Source organism: Microcaecilia unicolor, chromosome 2 (genome assembly GCF_901765095.1).
Source record: "Microcaecilia unicolor chromosome 2, aMicUni1.1, whole genome shotgun sequence".
Lineage (NCBI taxonomy): Eukaryota > Metazoa > Chordata > Amphibia > Gymnophiona > Siphonopidae > Microcaecilia > Microcaecilia unicolor.
The window spans coordinates 623,238,450-623,255,723 of record NC_044032.1 but is presented as its reverse complement, the minus strand read 5'-3'; the positions used below and the strand labels follow the sequence as shown (position 1 = coordinate 623,255,723).

Genomic DNA, 17,274 nt, shown 5'->3' with positions numbered 1-17,274 from the left:
AGGAACTAAAGACTAAACTTGAACCTGAAATGCAACCAGAATATAAACAGTGCAGCTATCTGGGAGGGGCTATGGCTTGATCAGCTATGATTAATGGAAAGAAAATTATCAGGTATGATACATAATTTTACCTTCCATATCATCATGCTGATCAATTCATAGACTGGTGGGATGTACCGAAGCAGTACTCACCCAGGGCGGGACATAGAAATCCCTGACCGCAACACTGAAGCTCCAAACCGGGCCTCCGCCCGAGCAGCCACAGTCAAGCTGTAATGTCTGGAGAAGGTATGAGCCGATGCCCAAGTTGCCGCCCTACAAATCTCTTCCAAGGAGACGGAACCGGCCTCTGCGAGGCCGCCTGTGCTCTAGTGGAGCGAGCCTTCAGCTGGATAGGTGGCACCCTCCCCGCGGCCACATAAGCCGCTGCAAAGGTTTCCTTGACCCATCGTGCCACTGTAGGCTTGGCAGCCTGCAGACCCTTACGAGGACCTACGAACAGCACAAACAGATGATCCAACTTCCGGAAATCATTGGTCACTTCCAAGTATCTGATGATGACTTGTCTCACATCTAGATATTTGAGAGCAGAGTACTCCTCTGGGTAGTCCTCCCTATGAAAGGAGGGTAGACAGAGCTGCTGATTCACATGGAAGCGAGAAACAATCTTGGGCAGGAAGGAAGGCACTGTGCGAATAGACACTCCTGCCTCAGTGAACTGCAGAAAGGGCTCTCGACATGATAGCGCCTGGAGCTCGGAAACTCTTCTGGCTGAAGTGATAGCCGCCAAAAAGACTGCTTTCAACGTCAGGTCTTTCAGAGATGCCCTCGACAAGGGTTCACAAGGCGGCTTCTGCAAGGCTCTTAGCACCAGATTGAGATTCCACGCAGGTACCACTGAGTGCAGAGGAGGGCGCAGGTGATTAACTCCCTTGAGAAAACGCACCACATCTGGCTGCGAGGCCAGGGAAGCACCCTTCAGGTGACCCCTGAAGCAAGCAAGAGCCACTACCTGGACCTTAAGGGAACTGAGCGACAGACCTTCTTGCAGGAACGCCAACACTGAAGAAATTGGAGCAGTGAAGGGAGAAAGGGAGCCTGCCTCACACCACGATGCAAAGGTACGCCAAACCCTGGCGTAAGCAGTAGAAGTAGAGCGCTTCCTCGCTCTCAGCGTAGTGGCGATGACCTTGTCTGAGAAGCCCTTCTTCCTCAGACGCTGCCGCTCAATAGCCAGGCCGTAAGACCAAAGGGGGAGGGATCCTCCATCACCACGGGACCCTGAGGCAACAGGCCCCGCTCCGCTGGCAGCCACAGAGGGCCGTCCACTGAGAGCCTGATCAAGTCCGCATACCAGGGACGTCTGGGCCAATCCGGACTCACCAGGATTATCCGGCCCGGATGCTTTGCCACCCGGCCTAGCACCCTGCCCAACATGGGCCAAGGCGGGAACACATAGAGAAGCTCCTGTGTCGGCCACTGTTGGAGAAGAGCATCTACTCCCAGAGATCGAGGGTCCCGTCCTCTGCTGAAAAAGCGCGGCACTTGGCAATTGGCTGATGACGCCATCAGATCTAGGCTCGGCTGGCCCCAGCGCTTCGTGATGTCCAAGAACGCCTGAGCAGTATCCATGACTCCCGCAATGTGGGCCGCCGACAGCTGTTCCAGGTTTGCTTTCACCCACAGGCATAGCTTCATGGCCTCCTTGGCTAGAGGGGCGCTCTTGGTACCTCCCTGGCGATTGACATAGGCCACAGCCGTTGCATTGTCCGACAGGATCCGTACTGGCTTCAGCGCCAGGACCGGGAGAAACTCCAAAGGCGCCAACCGAATGGCTCTGAGTTCCAGGAGGATGATAGACCACTTTGCCTCTGCAGGGGACCAGAGCCCCTGCGCTGTCCTTCCCAAGCAGTGGGCTCCCCAGCCCGACAAACAAGCGTCCGCCGTGATGACAACCCACTCCGGGGTCATAAGAGGCATTCCTGCGGACAGCTTGTCTGGCCTCAGCCACCAGCTCAGCGCCTTGCACACCGCTGGATCCAAGGGAAGGCGCACAGCTTAATCTTCCGGCTGGAGTCCATCGCTGCAGCAGAGAGAGTTGTATAGGTCTCATATGGGCCTTGGCCCAGGGCACTACTTCCATCGTGGCCGACACAGAGCCCAACAGCTGCACATAGTCCCAAGCCCAAAGAGGAGAGGCTGCTAGGAACTTGTCCACCTGAGCCTGAAGCTTGACAATCCGATTGTCTGGCAGGAACACTCTGCTCACTTGGGAGTCGAATCGAACCCCCAGATACTCCAGGGACTGAGTCGGGCGCAGCTGGCTTTTCTCCCAGTTGATGATCCACCCCAGGGAACTCAAAAGAGCAATCACCTGGTCTGAAGCTCTGCCGCACTCTGCATAAGAGGGGGCTCAGATTACCAGTCGTCCAGATAAGGATGGACTTGTACTCCTTTCTTGCGTAGGAAGGCCGCGATGACCACCATTACTTTGGAGAAGGTCCACGGAGCAGTAGCCAACCCGAACGGGAGGGCTCTGAACTGGAAGTGTCGGCTCAGAACTGCAAAACGCAGAAAGCGTTGATGAGGAGGCCAGATGGGAATATGCAAGTAAGCTTCCTTGATGTCCAAGGATGCCAGGAACTCCCCTGCCTGCACTGCCACTATAACAGAGCGGAGAGTCTCCATTCGGAAGAGCCGAACTTTCAAGGCCCGATTGACCCCTTTGAGGTCGAGGATAGGCCGGACAGAACCTCCTTTTCTTTGGTACCACAAAGTAAATGGAGTAACGTCCCTTGCCAAGCTGATCTTCTGGCACCGGAACGACTGTACCCAGGCGGATCAGATTGTCCAAAGTCTGCTGCACTGCCACAGCTTTGACCGGAGACTTGCAGGGAGAGTGCACAAACCCATCTCTTAAGGGTCAGCAGAACTCTAGCTTGTAGCCGTCTCTGATGACTTCCAGCACCCAAGCGTCTGAAGTTACCCTGGTACACTCGCCCAGAAACGAGGATAGGCGTCCTCCAATCTGCTCTGGGCCATGGACCAGCGCCCTGTCATTAGGTACGAGACCCTGGGGGAGGACCGGAGGAGGCACCTCCGGGACGGCGGTCTCTGCGAAAGGAATGCTGCTTGGGGGAGAAGTTCCTTATGAAGGAAAAGGGGGCAGAGGAGCCCGACTTGCCCGGGCGATACCGACGGGCTTCCTGAAACCGTCCTTTGGAGGAACCGGGGCGGGCACCACCGGCCCGGGCCCTGACCTCTGGTAACCTCTTACCCTTAGACGTGCCGAGATCGGTCACAATCTTGTCCAGCTCGACCCCAAAGAGCAGCTTGCCTTTAAAAGGCAACTTAGCCAGGCGAGACTTAGAGGCGTGGTCAGCAGACCAATGCTTCAGCCAAAGCCAGCGCCTTGCAGAGACTGTCTGAGCCATACCTTTAGCCGAGGCTCTCAAGACATCATACAGCAAGCCTGCCAAGTAGGCCAAGCCCGATTCCAGGGTTGGCCGATCAGCCCTCAAGGAAGGATCCGAGGGGGAAGCCCGCTGCACAAGCGTCAGGCACGCCCTGGCCACATAGGAGCGGCAAATTGAGGCCTGCAAACTTAAAGCAGCCGCCTCGAAGGACGACTTTAAAGCCACCTCCAATCTCCTGTCTTGGGCGTCCTTTAGGGCCGTGCCACCTTCCACCGGCAACGCCATTTTCTTAGTCACCGCAGTGATTAAAGAATCCACGGTAGGCCAAAGAAAGGCCTCCCCATTCACCTTCAGGCAGAGGATAGAGGCGGGACATAGCCCTAGCCACTTTAAGGCTCGCTTCTGGGAAATCCCATTGAGCCGAAATCAAGGTGTGCATGGCTTCATGCACGTGGAAGGTTCTAGGCGGGCGCTTCGACCCCAGCATAATGGCAGAGCCAACAGAGGCTGAGGGAGAGACGTCCTCCGGAGAGGAAATCTACAAAATGCTCATGGCCTGCACTAACAGGTTGGGCAAATCCTCTGAGCGAAAGATCCGTGCTGCAGAGGGGTCATCCGCTCCATCCGAGCGGGAATCCGTCTCCTCCAAGGAATCCCCAAAGGACCGTTGGGAGAACTCAGATACGCTGCCCTCATCTAAATCAGAGGAGACAGAGTCCTCTAGGGCCTGGAAGTCCACCCGAGGGCGTTTGCTTCCGGAGGCCTCAACCCCTTGATCAGAAGGGGGAGCCGGGGCAGCGTTTAGCATAAGAAAAGCCTGATGCAGCAGCAAAATGAACTCAAGGGAGAAACCCCCTAGACTGTGCACTTCTGCCGCCTGGGCCACGGCCCTAGACGCACCCTCAAGCGGCGCTCGCAAGAGCGGGGGAGAAACATGCTGCGCATCCAAAATGGCGTCCGGCGCGAAACTCCGAGAAGGAACCACGCGGGAAGAACGGCGCTTAACTTTCGCTGCTTTCTTGCAGTCACCCGAATCAAGGGCGACCATAGTATTAACGTCTCCCACCTCGAGGGCGGCCCAAGAAGAAGCCGTCCGAGCAGAGTGGCCGGTCAAAATGGGGGGGGGGGGGGGGGGGGGGGGAGAGCAGCGGGGGATGGGCGCTTATGGCGGGAAAAACCGCCGCACCGGAGGAAGAACCTGGACACTGACCGGACTCTAAACTGACGCCCAAAAAAGGCGAGTCAGGCTTTGAAACCCCTGCATCCCCGCTAGACGCACACAGGCGGTCCAGGGAGCGAATCTTCGCGCCCTCGCCCTCCGACGCCATAAGCCACGTGGAGACCTGGCACCACCAGGTTTGCACTTGCTCAAGAAGAGCCCTCAACCCCAGGTACTCAACAAAACCTAAGAATTAGGCTTGGAGACCTAGCCCACCACCTGCTGAGATAGAGAACATACTGAGGAGTTTCCGGCAGCACATGACCATATATAGGGAGGCAAAAGGATTGCTCTCTATCTCCACCTGCTGGTAGATGGACACAACTCATCAGTCTATGGATTGATCAGCATGATGATATGGAAATGAAATATACTTATCTTGTCTTCCAACTCGACTCCCTCTCTCCACTGATTGGGAGGAAGGAGTAGATGACAAACGTATTTAATTCCTAATGAGTAATTCCTAAAAAAAATGTAAAAATCACAGAAAATTTCTGTGCAAGACCTCGAGGACATTTCTTACTTGTTCAGCAGACACAGGAGGAGACTGTCTCTTTGAATTCACAGGAGATGTAGGTCTCACACATATGTCCTCTCTCTCATTCTTCTGAAAAGGAAAGTGCACAAGTTACTCAATACATTTAAATGATTTAAAAACAGGCACAAAATCCTGGGCTTACCACAGGCATACAATTAAAGGCATTTGTTCTTCGAATATTTTATTGCTGCCCTTGTTATAAAGTCACTTGTTCACTTCAGATAATACTGCTACTGATTTTTATTTATGTATGACTTTATATCTCGCATTAGCTCGAGAAGAACAAAGGTTCAGTGTGGCTTACATAACAATTAGAAAATCATGTTCAATATATATTAACAGTAAGTAAAATACATTATATAATGTTAGACCAGTAAAACTCGAGTTAGGAACAGATGTAAATAAATACTTAGTGATTTAAGCTAGATAACTGAAATATGGAGGAAAAAGGTAAAGGGCTAGGATTAGCTGGGATAGACAGGAGTAGTGGGAGATGAGATGAGGTAAAAATTAATGCCAGGAGTTTATTTGAGAAGAGCACTTCTAGAACCAACTAACCTGGAAATATACCTATTCAATTTAGCAGGTAAGATCTAATTTCTCCTTGGCTACTCAGAATAATTTTCCTTCCATGAGTCCTTTCAGACCAGTCCAAATGCATGGGTCTACATGCTTCTACCAGCAGATGGAGACAAAACTGCTTTCCTGACATCACTCCCTAAAGCAGAGCTTCCCAAATTGGGTCAGGACCCCAAATGGTATTATAAAACCCATATTGTGGGGTTACAAACTGGGTGGACTTTCCATAGGTGGGGTCATGGCCACAAAAAGATCAATAAGCATTGCCCTAAAGGGGTCCTGTGCTGTCCTCAGCAACTCAGTGTGATAAATGCTTTACAGGAATACTATTTCCTCAGCCCTCCCCACCTCAACCCAAACAGAGTCACAGAACCAGTTAAGATAATTAACAACAACTCTGGGAGAGATCTCAGTCCTACAGCTAGCATACCAAAGCTTAGTGAACGGGCTGCAGCAGAAATATAGGTACGTTCTAGATTGGTCTGGGAAGACTCAAAAGAAAATTAGCAGGTAAGATCTAATGTATCCTTCCTTTTCGTCCCTGCAGGCCAATCTAGATGTATGAGCAGTACACAAGTTGTCACATAATGGAAGGATCCTTCCAGGCCAGCATTCAAAATATTAGCTAAAAATGCAGAATCAGCCATCACCTGCACATCCAGCCTGTAACACTTTGAAAATAAATGATCATGTGGCAGCCTGACAGCTTTTGTGGTTGGAATCAAACTGTGCTCTACCTAAGATGGCCTGAGCCCTGGTAAATGTACCCAGATGCCTATTGGAACCTTGTGCCTCCGGCTGTGTATGGCAAAGCAATAGCTTTTTTAATCCACCTGGCCAACATGAACTTCAAAGCTGCCTCTCTCTTCCTGTGTCCATTAAAAAGCACAAACAATCTGACTTTCAAAAGTCTAAGGTTGTCTTCAAATAGTGTCTCACGGACTTGTCCAGACAATTCACCACGATTTCCTTCTGGGTCCAGACTATCAAACAAAAGCAGAAAAAGTGCCTGATCAACATGAAAGACATAGCACCTTCAGCAAGGAGGATGGTACCATCCTGATAGTCATTTCTTCTCATAAAAAGCAAGAACAGTTTGCAATATAAGGCCAGCAACTCTGAAAACCCTTTAAAAAACTCACCTCAAGACTCTTGGTGTGACATTGGATACTCAGCTCTCCTTTGAAATCCATGTTCAGACAGTTGTCAGATCTTGCTTTTATGCACTCTGTCAAATCAGTTTATTTCACCTTCTACTTAAAGATGTCATCCATATGTTATTTCATGCCCTTGTCACCAGCAGGTTAGATTACCACAACTGTACTTAACGGGGGTTCCAAAAAGGCATTATGTAATTTACAGCTGATTCAGAATACAGCTATATGCTTACACCATGTGCATCCCCTGTGATCATGGGACTCCATTATTGATTCAGTACCACTAGCTCCCTGTGAGTTTTAGGATCAAGTTTAAAATCTTACTGATTGCAATTAAAGCCTTGAAAATTGGAATACCAGTCCCTCTGTTCAATGCATTAATTCCTTTTGCTCCAGTACGATAGCTTTGATAATCCAATGATGACCGGCTAACCTTTCCATGGCCTCCCAGGCCCATCTGGAATCAACTAGAGAATATACATTCTTTGTACCCATACCCCTTTTATAGAACTCATTGTCCAAATATACTCACTTAGAATCCTCACTACAGAGATTCAAAGCTGCCCTGCAAACTTATTTTTACTCTCTGGAATTTACCAGAAGGCTGTGGATTTCGGGAAGTAATCGATGCAAACCTTGCTCTTCCTCTTTTTTTTTTCTATTCCCCTTTCTGATTTTCCTTCTCTTTGCTACTGATTACAGACATGTTTTCAAACTGCAGTACATCAAGACTGAGAATAAAAACGAGAGCAACTAGAAAACACCAATTTGTGTCAAATTCTTGATCTGTGTGCTCTCTGCAAAAGCTCAAAGGAGAATCCACTAGAATCCCGAGAACCAGATTTATTTATTTATTAGTTCATTCAAAGCTTGTTATACCGCTGTAGCTGATGAACAGATCACAGCGGTTTACAAATAAAAACCAAAAGCATTAAGAAAATAAATACGATAGGAAAGAAAACATGCACACAGGAGATTACATAAATTAAAATAGCGCCACATTTGGAGCTGAAATTTATACCTGCTGTCTCGTAGGTACCTGCAACATGAAAGGAGCAGTCAGAGAAAAATGAATGGAACCATTGCAAAACAGTACCAGAGAGTCCCAAGGATTCTAACTGTGTCAGTAACAGAGAGTGATCCACCAAATCGAAGGACTGCTTTATGGAGCAGTAGGTACAGGAGCTGAAAAGAGAAGGAAAAATTTTAGACCTAGTCCTTAGTGGAGCGCATGATCTGCTGCGGGATGTAATGGTGATGGGGCCGCTTGATCATAATATGATCAGATTTGATATTAGCTTTGGAGTAAGTACAAACAGGAAATCCAATACGTTAGCATTTAACTTTCAAAAAGGAGACTATGATAAAATGAGAAGAACAGAGAAAAAAAAAATTAAAGGAGCGGCTGCGAGGGTCAAAAATTTACATCAGGCATGGATGCTGTTCAAAAATACCATCCTGGAAGCCAAGACCAAATATATTTTGTGTATTAAAAAAAGGAGTGAGGAAGACTAAACGACAGCCGGCATGGTTAAAAAGTGAGATGAAGGAAGCTATTAACAGCTAAAAGAAAATCCTTCAGAAAATGGAAGAAGGAACTGACTGAAAATAAAAGCAGCAGCATAAGGAATGTGAAGTCAAATTCAAAGCGCTGATAAGGAAGTAAAAGAGGGACTTTGGAAAAAAAAGATTGCGCAGGAGGCAAAAACGCATAGTAAAGCTTTTTTTTTAGGTATATTAAAAGCAAGAAGCCGGCAAAAGAATCGGTTGGACCACTAGATGACCAAGGGGTAAAAGGGATAATCAGGGAAGACAAAGGCATAGTGGAGAGATTAAATGAATTCTTTGCTTCGGTCTTCACCAAGGAAGATTTGGGAGAGATACCGGTGCCAGAAATGGTATTCAAAGCTGACAAGTCAGAGAAACTGAATGAAATCTCTATAAACCTAGAAGATGCAATGGGGCAATCTGACAAATTGAAGAACAGCAAATCTCCTGGACCCGATGGTATTCATCCCAGAATACTGATAGAATTGAAAAATGAACTGGCAGAACTATTGTTAGTAATATGTAATTTATCTTTAAAATTGAGTATGGTACTGGAAGATTGGAGGGTAGCCCATGTAACGCCGATATTTAAAAAAGGTTCCAGAGGGGATCCGGGAAATTATAGACTGGTGGGCATGACGTCGGTGCTAGGCAAAATGGTAGAGACTAACAAGAACGTATTCAAAAGCATGGATTAATGAGACAAAGCCAACATGGATTTAGTGAAGGGAAATCTTGCCTCACCAATCTATTACATTTCTTTGAAGGGGTGAACAAACGTGGATTAAGGTGAGTCGGGTTTTTTTTGTTACATTTGTACCCGCGCTTTCCCACTCATGGCAGGCTCTATGCGGCGGGCAATGGAGGGTTAAGTGACTTGCCCAGTGATATTGTGTATCTGGATTTTCAGAAGGCGTTTGACAAAGTACCTCATGAAAGACTCCAGAGGAAATTGGAGAGTCATGGGATAGGAGGTAGTGTCCTATTGTGGATTAAAAACTGGTTAAAAGATAGAAAACAGAGAGTAGAGTTAAATGGTCAGTATTCTCAATGGAGGAGGGTAGTTAGTGGGGTTCCCCAGGGGTCTGTGCTGGGACCGCTGCTTTTTTACATATTTATAAATGACCTAGAGATGGGGGTTACTAGTGAGGTAATTAAATTTGCTGATGACACAAAGTTATTCAAAGTAGTTAAATTGCGAGAGGATTGTGAAAAATTACAAGAGGACCTTACGAGACTCTGCATCTAAATGGCAGATGACATTTAATGTGAGTGCAAAGTGATGCATGTGGGAAAGAGGAACCCGAATTATAGCTATATCATGCAAGGTTCCACATTAAGAGTCACCAACCAAGAAAGGGATCTAGGTGTCATCGTTGATATGTTGAAACCTTCTGCTCAGTGTGGTGTGGTGGCTAAGAAAGCAAATAGAATGTTAGGTATTATTAGGAAAGGAATGGAAATCAAAAATGAGGACGTTATAATGCCTTTGTATCATTCCATAGTGCGACCGCACCTCGAATACTGTGTTCAGTTCTGGTCGCCGCATCACTAAAAAGATATAGTGGAATTAGAAAAGGTACAGAGAAGGGCGACAAAAACGATAAAGGGGATAAGGCGACTTCCCTATGAGGAAAGGCTGAAGTGTCTAGGGCTCTTCAGCTTGGAGAAAAAAAGACTGCGGGGAGATATGATAGAGGTCTATAAAATAATGACTGGAGTGGAACAGCTAGATGTGAATCGTTTGTTTACTCTTTCCAAAAATACTAGGACTAGGGGGCATGCGATGAAGCTATAAAGTAGTAAATTTAATACGAATCAGAGAAAATGTTTCTTCACTCAACATGTAATTAGACTCTGGAATTCGCTGGCAGAGAATGTGGTAAAGGTGGTTAATTTAGCAGGGTTTAAAAAAGGTCCGTACGGCTTCCTAAAGGAAAAGTCCACAGATCATTATTAAACTGACTTGGGCAAAATCCACTGCTATTTCTGGGATAAGCAGCATAAAATGTATTGAACATTTTTGGGATCTTGCTGGTGTTTGTGACCTGGATTGGCCACTGTTGGAAACAGGATGCTGGGCTTGATGGATCTTTGGTCTGTCCCTGTGTGGTTATGTACTAATGAAATAGCTAAATTTCATCTAAGAGCGGATGCCAAAATAGTTTCAGTACTGCAGCCAGATTAAGGTCTCATGAACCCAAAGCCCTCTGTAAATGGTGAAGTTGTTTTACTCTCCTAAGAAACTAACCACGTCTGGATGGGCAGCAAGACTGACCTGCTACTGTATTCCAATAGGAGCCAATGGAAGCAACCTGTACCCTTATGGGAATTTAGAGCAAAGTCCTTATACAGCCCAGCATGGAGAAATGCTAAGACCACCACTAGGGAAGCCTAAGAAGGACCAAGCCTTCAGTCATTAACATGAACAATGTAACTTGTATTCCACTAATACCTCACAGTTCAAAGTGGATTCCAATATACAAGAAGCTGGACATATTTATTATGCTGCTTATAACAGAAAACAGCAGGGAGTAGCCATACTAATAAAGAAAAATGTAGCATTTGCTCTGCACAGATTATACCAGAATCCCCAATGCCACTATGTGATTGCAGCAGGGGGTTAAAGTGGCCATATGTAGCGTTTATGCACATAACATCTATACACATAGTTTCTTCACTCTCCTGGCAGCTCGCTTGGCGCCTTTTGATGATTACCCTCTAATTTTTTATTTTTTTTTTTTTTTTGGGGGGGGGGGGGGTGACTTCAATATCACAAGTGACCCTGTGATAGACTGTAAATCCCCCCAAGAAGCTACCCAAGGATTGCAGCCCCCGATAGCGACGATCGAAGATTGCTGACAGTGACCCGGGGATCCCAGAGCCACGTGAAGACCGAGTACTGAGACTCGTCCGATCCCCCCCCCCCCTCAGAAGAGCTGGAGGCACGAATCGACGGGCCAACTCTGTGAGGCGGCCGCGTGCTGTCAGCCGCTGGGCGCTGAGTTCGCCGGCGAGTCCGGATCAGCCACCGCGCTCCCCGGCAGGAACTGCCCGGGACCGGTGAGAGCTCCGTGAGACCCGGGTGAGCCAGAGCGAGCTCACCCGCGGCCTCGTGGCGCGCACCTGACCTCGTGGCGCGGCCCGACCCGTCCCAGGCGACCCACCGCACCACTGCGGCGCTCCTGATCCCAGCGGCCTGACGCCCACGCTGGAGCGGTCGGGGCGGAGCACTACACATCCACGGGGCCGACTTCCATGCGCCCAGCTGCTCTGCTCTGCAGGAACCGAGTTGCCCAGCTTGCTCCTGTCCACCCTCCCCAGCTTCTCCTTGCTTGCTTGCTCCAGTCCACGGCTCCAGCTTCCACCCTGCTGGCTCCAGTTCATCTGCTCCAGCGTCTTCCTGCCCGTCTAATCCAGCTCCTCATTGCTTGCTTGCCTGCTCCTAACCATCTGCTCCAGCGTGTTCCATCTGCTCCAGCGTGCTCCAGTTTCTTCCAGCCCTGCTGGCTCCAGTTCATCTGCTCCAGTGTCTTCCAGTCCGCCTGATCCAGCTCCTCCTTGCCTGCTCCTATCCATCTGCTCCAGCGTGCTCCAGCTCATCTGCTCCAGCGTGCCCCAGTTTCTTCCAGCCCCGCTGGCTCCAGTTCATCTGCTCCAGTGTCTTTCAGTCCGCCTGATCCAGCTCCTACTTGCCTGTTCCTATCCATCTGCTCCAGCGTGTTCCATCTGCCCCAGCGTGTTCTGGTTTCTTCCGGCCCTGCTGTCTCCAGTTCATCTGCTCCAGTGTCTTTCAGTCCGCCTGATCCAGCTCCTACTTGCCTGTTCCTATCCATCTGCTCCAGCGTGTTCCATCTGCTCCAGCGTGTTCTGGTTTCTTCCAGTCCTCCTATCCATCTGTTCCCAGCTTGTTCCTGTCCACTGATCCAGCCTTCCCCCTGCTATCCACTGATCCAGCCTTCACCCTGCGTGTTCCAGTCCATCGACTCCAGTGTGTTCCACTCCGCAGACCCAGCTTTCCTCCTGCGTGTTCCAGTCCATCAACTCCAGTGTGTTCCCGTGTGCTCCAGTGTGTTCCCGTGTGCTCCAGTGTGTCCCAGTCCCCGTTCCAGTCTGCCTGATCCAGATTCTTCCTGCTTGCGATCCCAGCCTGTTCCAGTCCACCGATCCAGCTTACTCCCAGCCTGTTCCAGCCCATCGGCTCCAGTGTGGTCCAGTCCGCCTGATCCAGACTCCCCACCCAACTGCTCCAGCGTGCTCCAGCGTGTTCCAGTCCTCCTATTCCCAGCTTGTTCCAGTCCGGCGATCCAGCGTACCCCCTGTTTGTTCCAGTCCATCGACTCCAGTGTGTTTCAGTCTGCTCCAGTCCGTCTATTCCAACTTGTTCCAGTTCATCTGCTCCAGCCTTCCCCAGCATGTTCCAACTTGTTGTTCCAGCTTGTTCCAGCCTGCCTCAACCTGTTCCATCCGTTCCTGCATGACCGGCCTGTGCCAGTCCGTCTGTTCCAGCGTATCTGTTCCAGCTTGTTATGACTTGTTCCAACCTGCTCCGGCCTGTTCCAGCTTGCTCCTGTCCATCTACCCCAGCTTGTTCCTGACCACTTGTTCCAGATGCTACCCGTCTGCCTGTTAACACATCGAGTAACCCTCCTACCGGCTCGCGAGCCTCTCAGCCATTGACTTACCAACCTGCCTGCTAGCTTCTCAGCCATTGACTTACCTACTCGCCAGTCTAAAATCCAGCTCTATCTATCCACTTAACCCTCAGTCGCCTCAGTCACTCCATAGCCACCTGTTAACACCTGTTAACGACCTATCACCTCAGTCACCACATAGTCACCTGTCACACCTCAGACACTACTTATGGCCCCTGTCCACATTCTCTTCCTTGCCCTGTCCCTTCCTAATCTTCTTTCCCCCCCCACTCCCACTGTCTACCACTAGAACTCGCTGCCCTCCCGCCCTACCCACCACGGCAATACCCTATTCACCCTCATCCCCCACCACCTCACCATCCCTCCTATCTCCCACCTCCTTCCTAGCTTTTAACCTTCAACACTTCCTTCCTGCCATTAACCCATCCTCATTCCTCCTTAGTGCACCTTGTCTTCGTCGCCTTCGCCACCCGACCTCCCCCACCCTCCTCCGCATTCTCCTGCTCCTCCTCCTGCTATCCGCGGGAGACATTAACCCTAATCCCGGTCCCCCTTGCCTGTCCCCGTCCTATCCATGCAAACGATTCCGAGATGTCTCCAATCTCGTCTCTATTCCCCTCCTCCCCCCCTCTTCCCTCCCCTTCTCATGCGCCCTGTGGAATGCTCACTCAGTCTGTAACAAACTGCCCTTCACCCACGATCTCTTCATCTCTCGCTCCCTTCAACTGCTCGCCCTTACCGAAACCTGGATCTCCCCGGAAGACTCGGCCTCAGTCGCGGCCCTCTGCCACGGAGGCTCTCTCTTCTCCCACACTCCCCGCCCAATTGGCCGCGGTGGAGGCGTTGGGCTACTACTCTCGCCCTCCTGTAGTTTCCAACCCCTCCCCCTACCGCAGTCCCACTGCTTCTCATCCTTTGAAGCCCACTCCATCCGCCTATTCTACCCGCTCCCACTCAGAGTCGCAGTCATCTACCGCCCCCCTGAAAAATCCTTCTCTTCCTTCCTCACCGACTTTGATGCGTGGCTCTCTGTCTTTCTTGAACCTTCATCTCCGTCCCTCATTCTCGGAGACTTTAACATTCACGTTGATGACCCTTCCGACTCTAACGCTTCTAAGTTCCTCACCCTAACATCCTCCTTCAACCTCCAGCTGTGCTCCACCACCCCCACTCACCGTGACGGCCATTGTCTTGACCTAGTCCTCTCCTCCTCCGGCTCACCCTCCAATTTCCACGCCTCTGCTCTCCCTCTCTCCGATCATCACCTGATCACATTCACACTTCTTCACCCCCCCCCTCCGCCCTGTCCAACTTTAACCACCCCCTCCAGGAATCTCCAGGCTATTGACCCCACCACTCTATCCTCTAGTATCTCTGATCTCCTTCCCTCCATCATGTCCTCTGAGACTGTAGACAAAGCGGTCTCTGCTTACAATGCCGCTCTCTCCTCTGCTTTGGACACCCTCGCTCCATCCACCTCCCGTCCCACTAAGCGTACTAGTCCCCAGCCTTGGCTGACCCCTTGCATCCGCTACCTTCGCTCCTGCACCCGATCCGCGGAACGCCTCTGGAGGAAATCTCGTACCCATTCAGACTTCCTTCACTACAAATTCATGCTATCCTCCTTCCATTCCTCCCTATTCCTTGCAAAACAGGTCTACTACACCCAATTGACCAATTCTCTCAGCTCCAACCCTCGTCGCCTCTTCACCACCCTTAACTCCCTCCTCAAAGTGCCCCCCGCCCCCACTCCCCCTTCACTCTCTCCTCAAACACTGGCTGACTACTTCCGCGACAAAGTACAAAAGATCAACCTTGAGTTCACTACCAAACTACCTCCTCCTCAGCCTGTAGCCCTATCCAACAACCAATCAACCATGGCCTCTTTCTCCTCCTTTTCTGAGATCACCGAGGATGAAGCCTCCCGCCTTCTTTCCTCCTCGAAATGCACCACCTGTTCCTCCGATCCCATCCCCACCAACCTACTTAACACCATTTCCCATACTATCACCCCCTCCATCTGTCGCATCATTAACCTTTCTCTCTCCACTGCAACGGTCCCTGACACCTTCAAGCACGCAGTAGTCACACCTCTCCTAAAAAAATCATCACTTGACCCTACCTGCCCCTCCAACTACCGCCCCATCTCTCTCCTCCCCTTCCTCTCCAAAATTCTTGAACGTGCCCGTTCACAGTCGCTGCCTTGATTTTCTCTCCTCTCATGCCATCCTAGATCCACTTCAATCCGGCTTTCGCCCTCTACACTCGACAGAAACAGCACTCTCTAAAGTCTGCAACGACCTCCTCCTCGCCAAATCCAGAGGCCACTATTCCATCCTCATCCTGCTCGATCTATCCGCTGCATTTGACACTGTCAATCATGATTTACTTCTTACCACATTGTCCTCTTTTGGGTTCCAAGGCTCTGTCCTCTCCTGGTTCTCCTCTTATCTCTCCCACCGCACCTTCAGAGTACACTCTCATGGATCCTCCTCCACTTCCATCCCACTATCTGTTGGAGTTCCCCAGGGATCTGTCCTTGGACCGCTTCTCTTCTCAATCTACACCTCCTCCCTAGGCTCACTGATCTCATCTCATGGTTTTCAGTATCATCTTTATGCTGATGACACCCAGCTATATCTCTCCACACCAGACATCACCACGGAGACCCAGGCCAAGGTATCGGCCTGCTTATCTGACATTGCAGCCTGGATGTCCAACCGCCACCTGAAGCTAAACATGGCCAAAACCGAGCTCCTCATCTTTCCACCCAAACCCACCTCTCCTCTTCCTCCACTCTCTATCTCAGTTGATAACACCCTCATCCTCCCCGTCCCATCTGCCCGCAACCTCGGAGTCATCTTCGACTCCTCCCTCTCCTTCTCTGCGCATATCCAACAGACTGCCAAGACCTGTCGCTTCTTCCTCTTCAACATCAGCAAAATTCGCCCTTTCCTATCTGAGCAATCCACACAAACTCTCGTCCATGCTCTCATTACCTCTCGCCTGGACTACTGCAACCTACTCCTCACCGGCCTCCCACGTAGCCATCTATCCCCCCTTCAATCCGTTCAGAACGCTGCCGCACGTCTTATATTCCGCCAGAACCGATATACTCACAGCACTCCTCTCCTCAAATCACTTCACTGGCTTCCGATCAGATACCGCATACAATTCAAGCTTCTCCTCCTTACCTACAAATGCACCCGGTCTGCGGCTCCTCACTACCTCTCTACCCTCATCTCCCCCTATGTCCCCGCCCGTAACCTCCGCTCACAGGACAAATCCCTCCTGTCAGTTCCCTTCTCCACCACTGCCAACTCCAGGCTCCGCTCATTCTGCCTTGCCTCACCCTTTGCCTGGAACAATCTTCCTCAACCCCTACGCCAAGCTCCCTCCCTACCCATTTTCAAATCTCTGCTTAAAACTCACCTCTTCAATGCCGCGTTCGGCACCTAACCTCTCATGAAATATAGTATCACCTACCAGACGGACTCTACACTTGTCTTTAGATTGTACACCTGTCTTTTTAGATTGTAAGCTCCTTGAGCAGGGACTGTCCTTCCATGTTAAATTGTACAGCGCTGCGTAACCCTAGTAGCGCTTTAGAAATGTTAAGTAGTAGTAGTAGATCGATGAGGGGCAGGGACTTAACGTTCTTATTCGGGAATTAGAAGTCATAGTTATCTTGTAACTTCTTCATATGGATGAATGTGACTACACTTTTTTCTCACACCCCCATGGGGTCCACGCACGCTTGGATTATATCCTTCTGACACACACACTGATTTGAGGGGTTGATCGGGCGGGTGTGGGGGTGCTGGATATTTCGGATCATGCCTTAGTTTGGACCGATTTGCAATGGGGTGAGGGACCTGACACCCCACGCTGGTGTATGAAATCTGCTGTTTATCGGGACCGCGATTTCCTTGCATACTTGTGACAGGGGTGGTTGGACTATGTGGTCGAGAATGATATTCAGTCCATGGGGCCCTGAACCTACTTGGACGTAGCCAAAGCGGTGCTCCGCGGTAAAATTATTGCCTACACCGCACCCATAAATAAACGCTGAGAGCAACAGCTCAGTGATCTAATGGTTCAATTGAGAGGCACACGGAGGCTCTTTATTCTTGCCCCTTCTGAGAATACACGTAAGGCTTAT

General features: G+C 50.0%; 1 protein-coding gene across 1 annotated transcript in view; it reads right to left on the bottom strand.

Annotated features, from left to right (window-relative positions):
* OTUD4 (OTU deubiquitinase 4) overlaps window positions 1–17,274 on the bottom strand; it is a 246,343-nt gene that overhangs the window by 49,859 nt on the left and 179,210 nt on the right. The window contains 1 exon segment of the mRNA XM_030191676.1: window positions 5,159–5,242. Within this exon segment, the coding sequence (XP_030047536.1) occupies window positions 5,159–5,242 (84 nt within the window).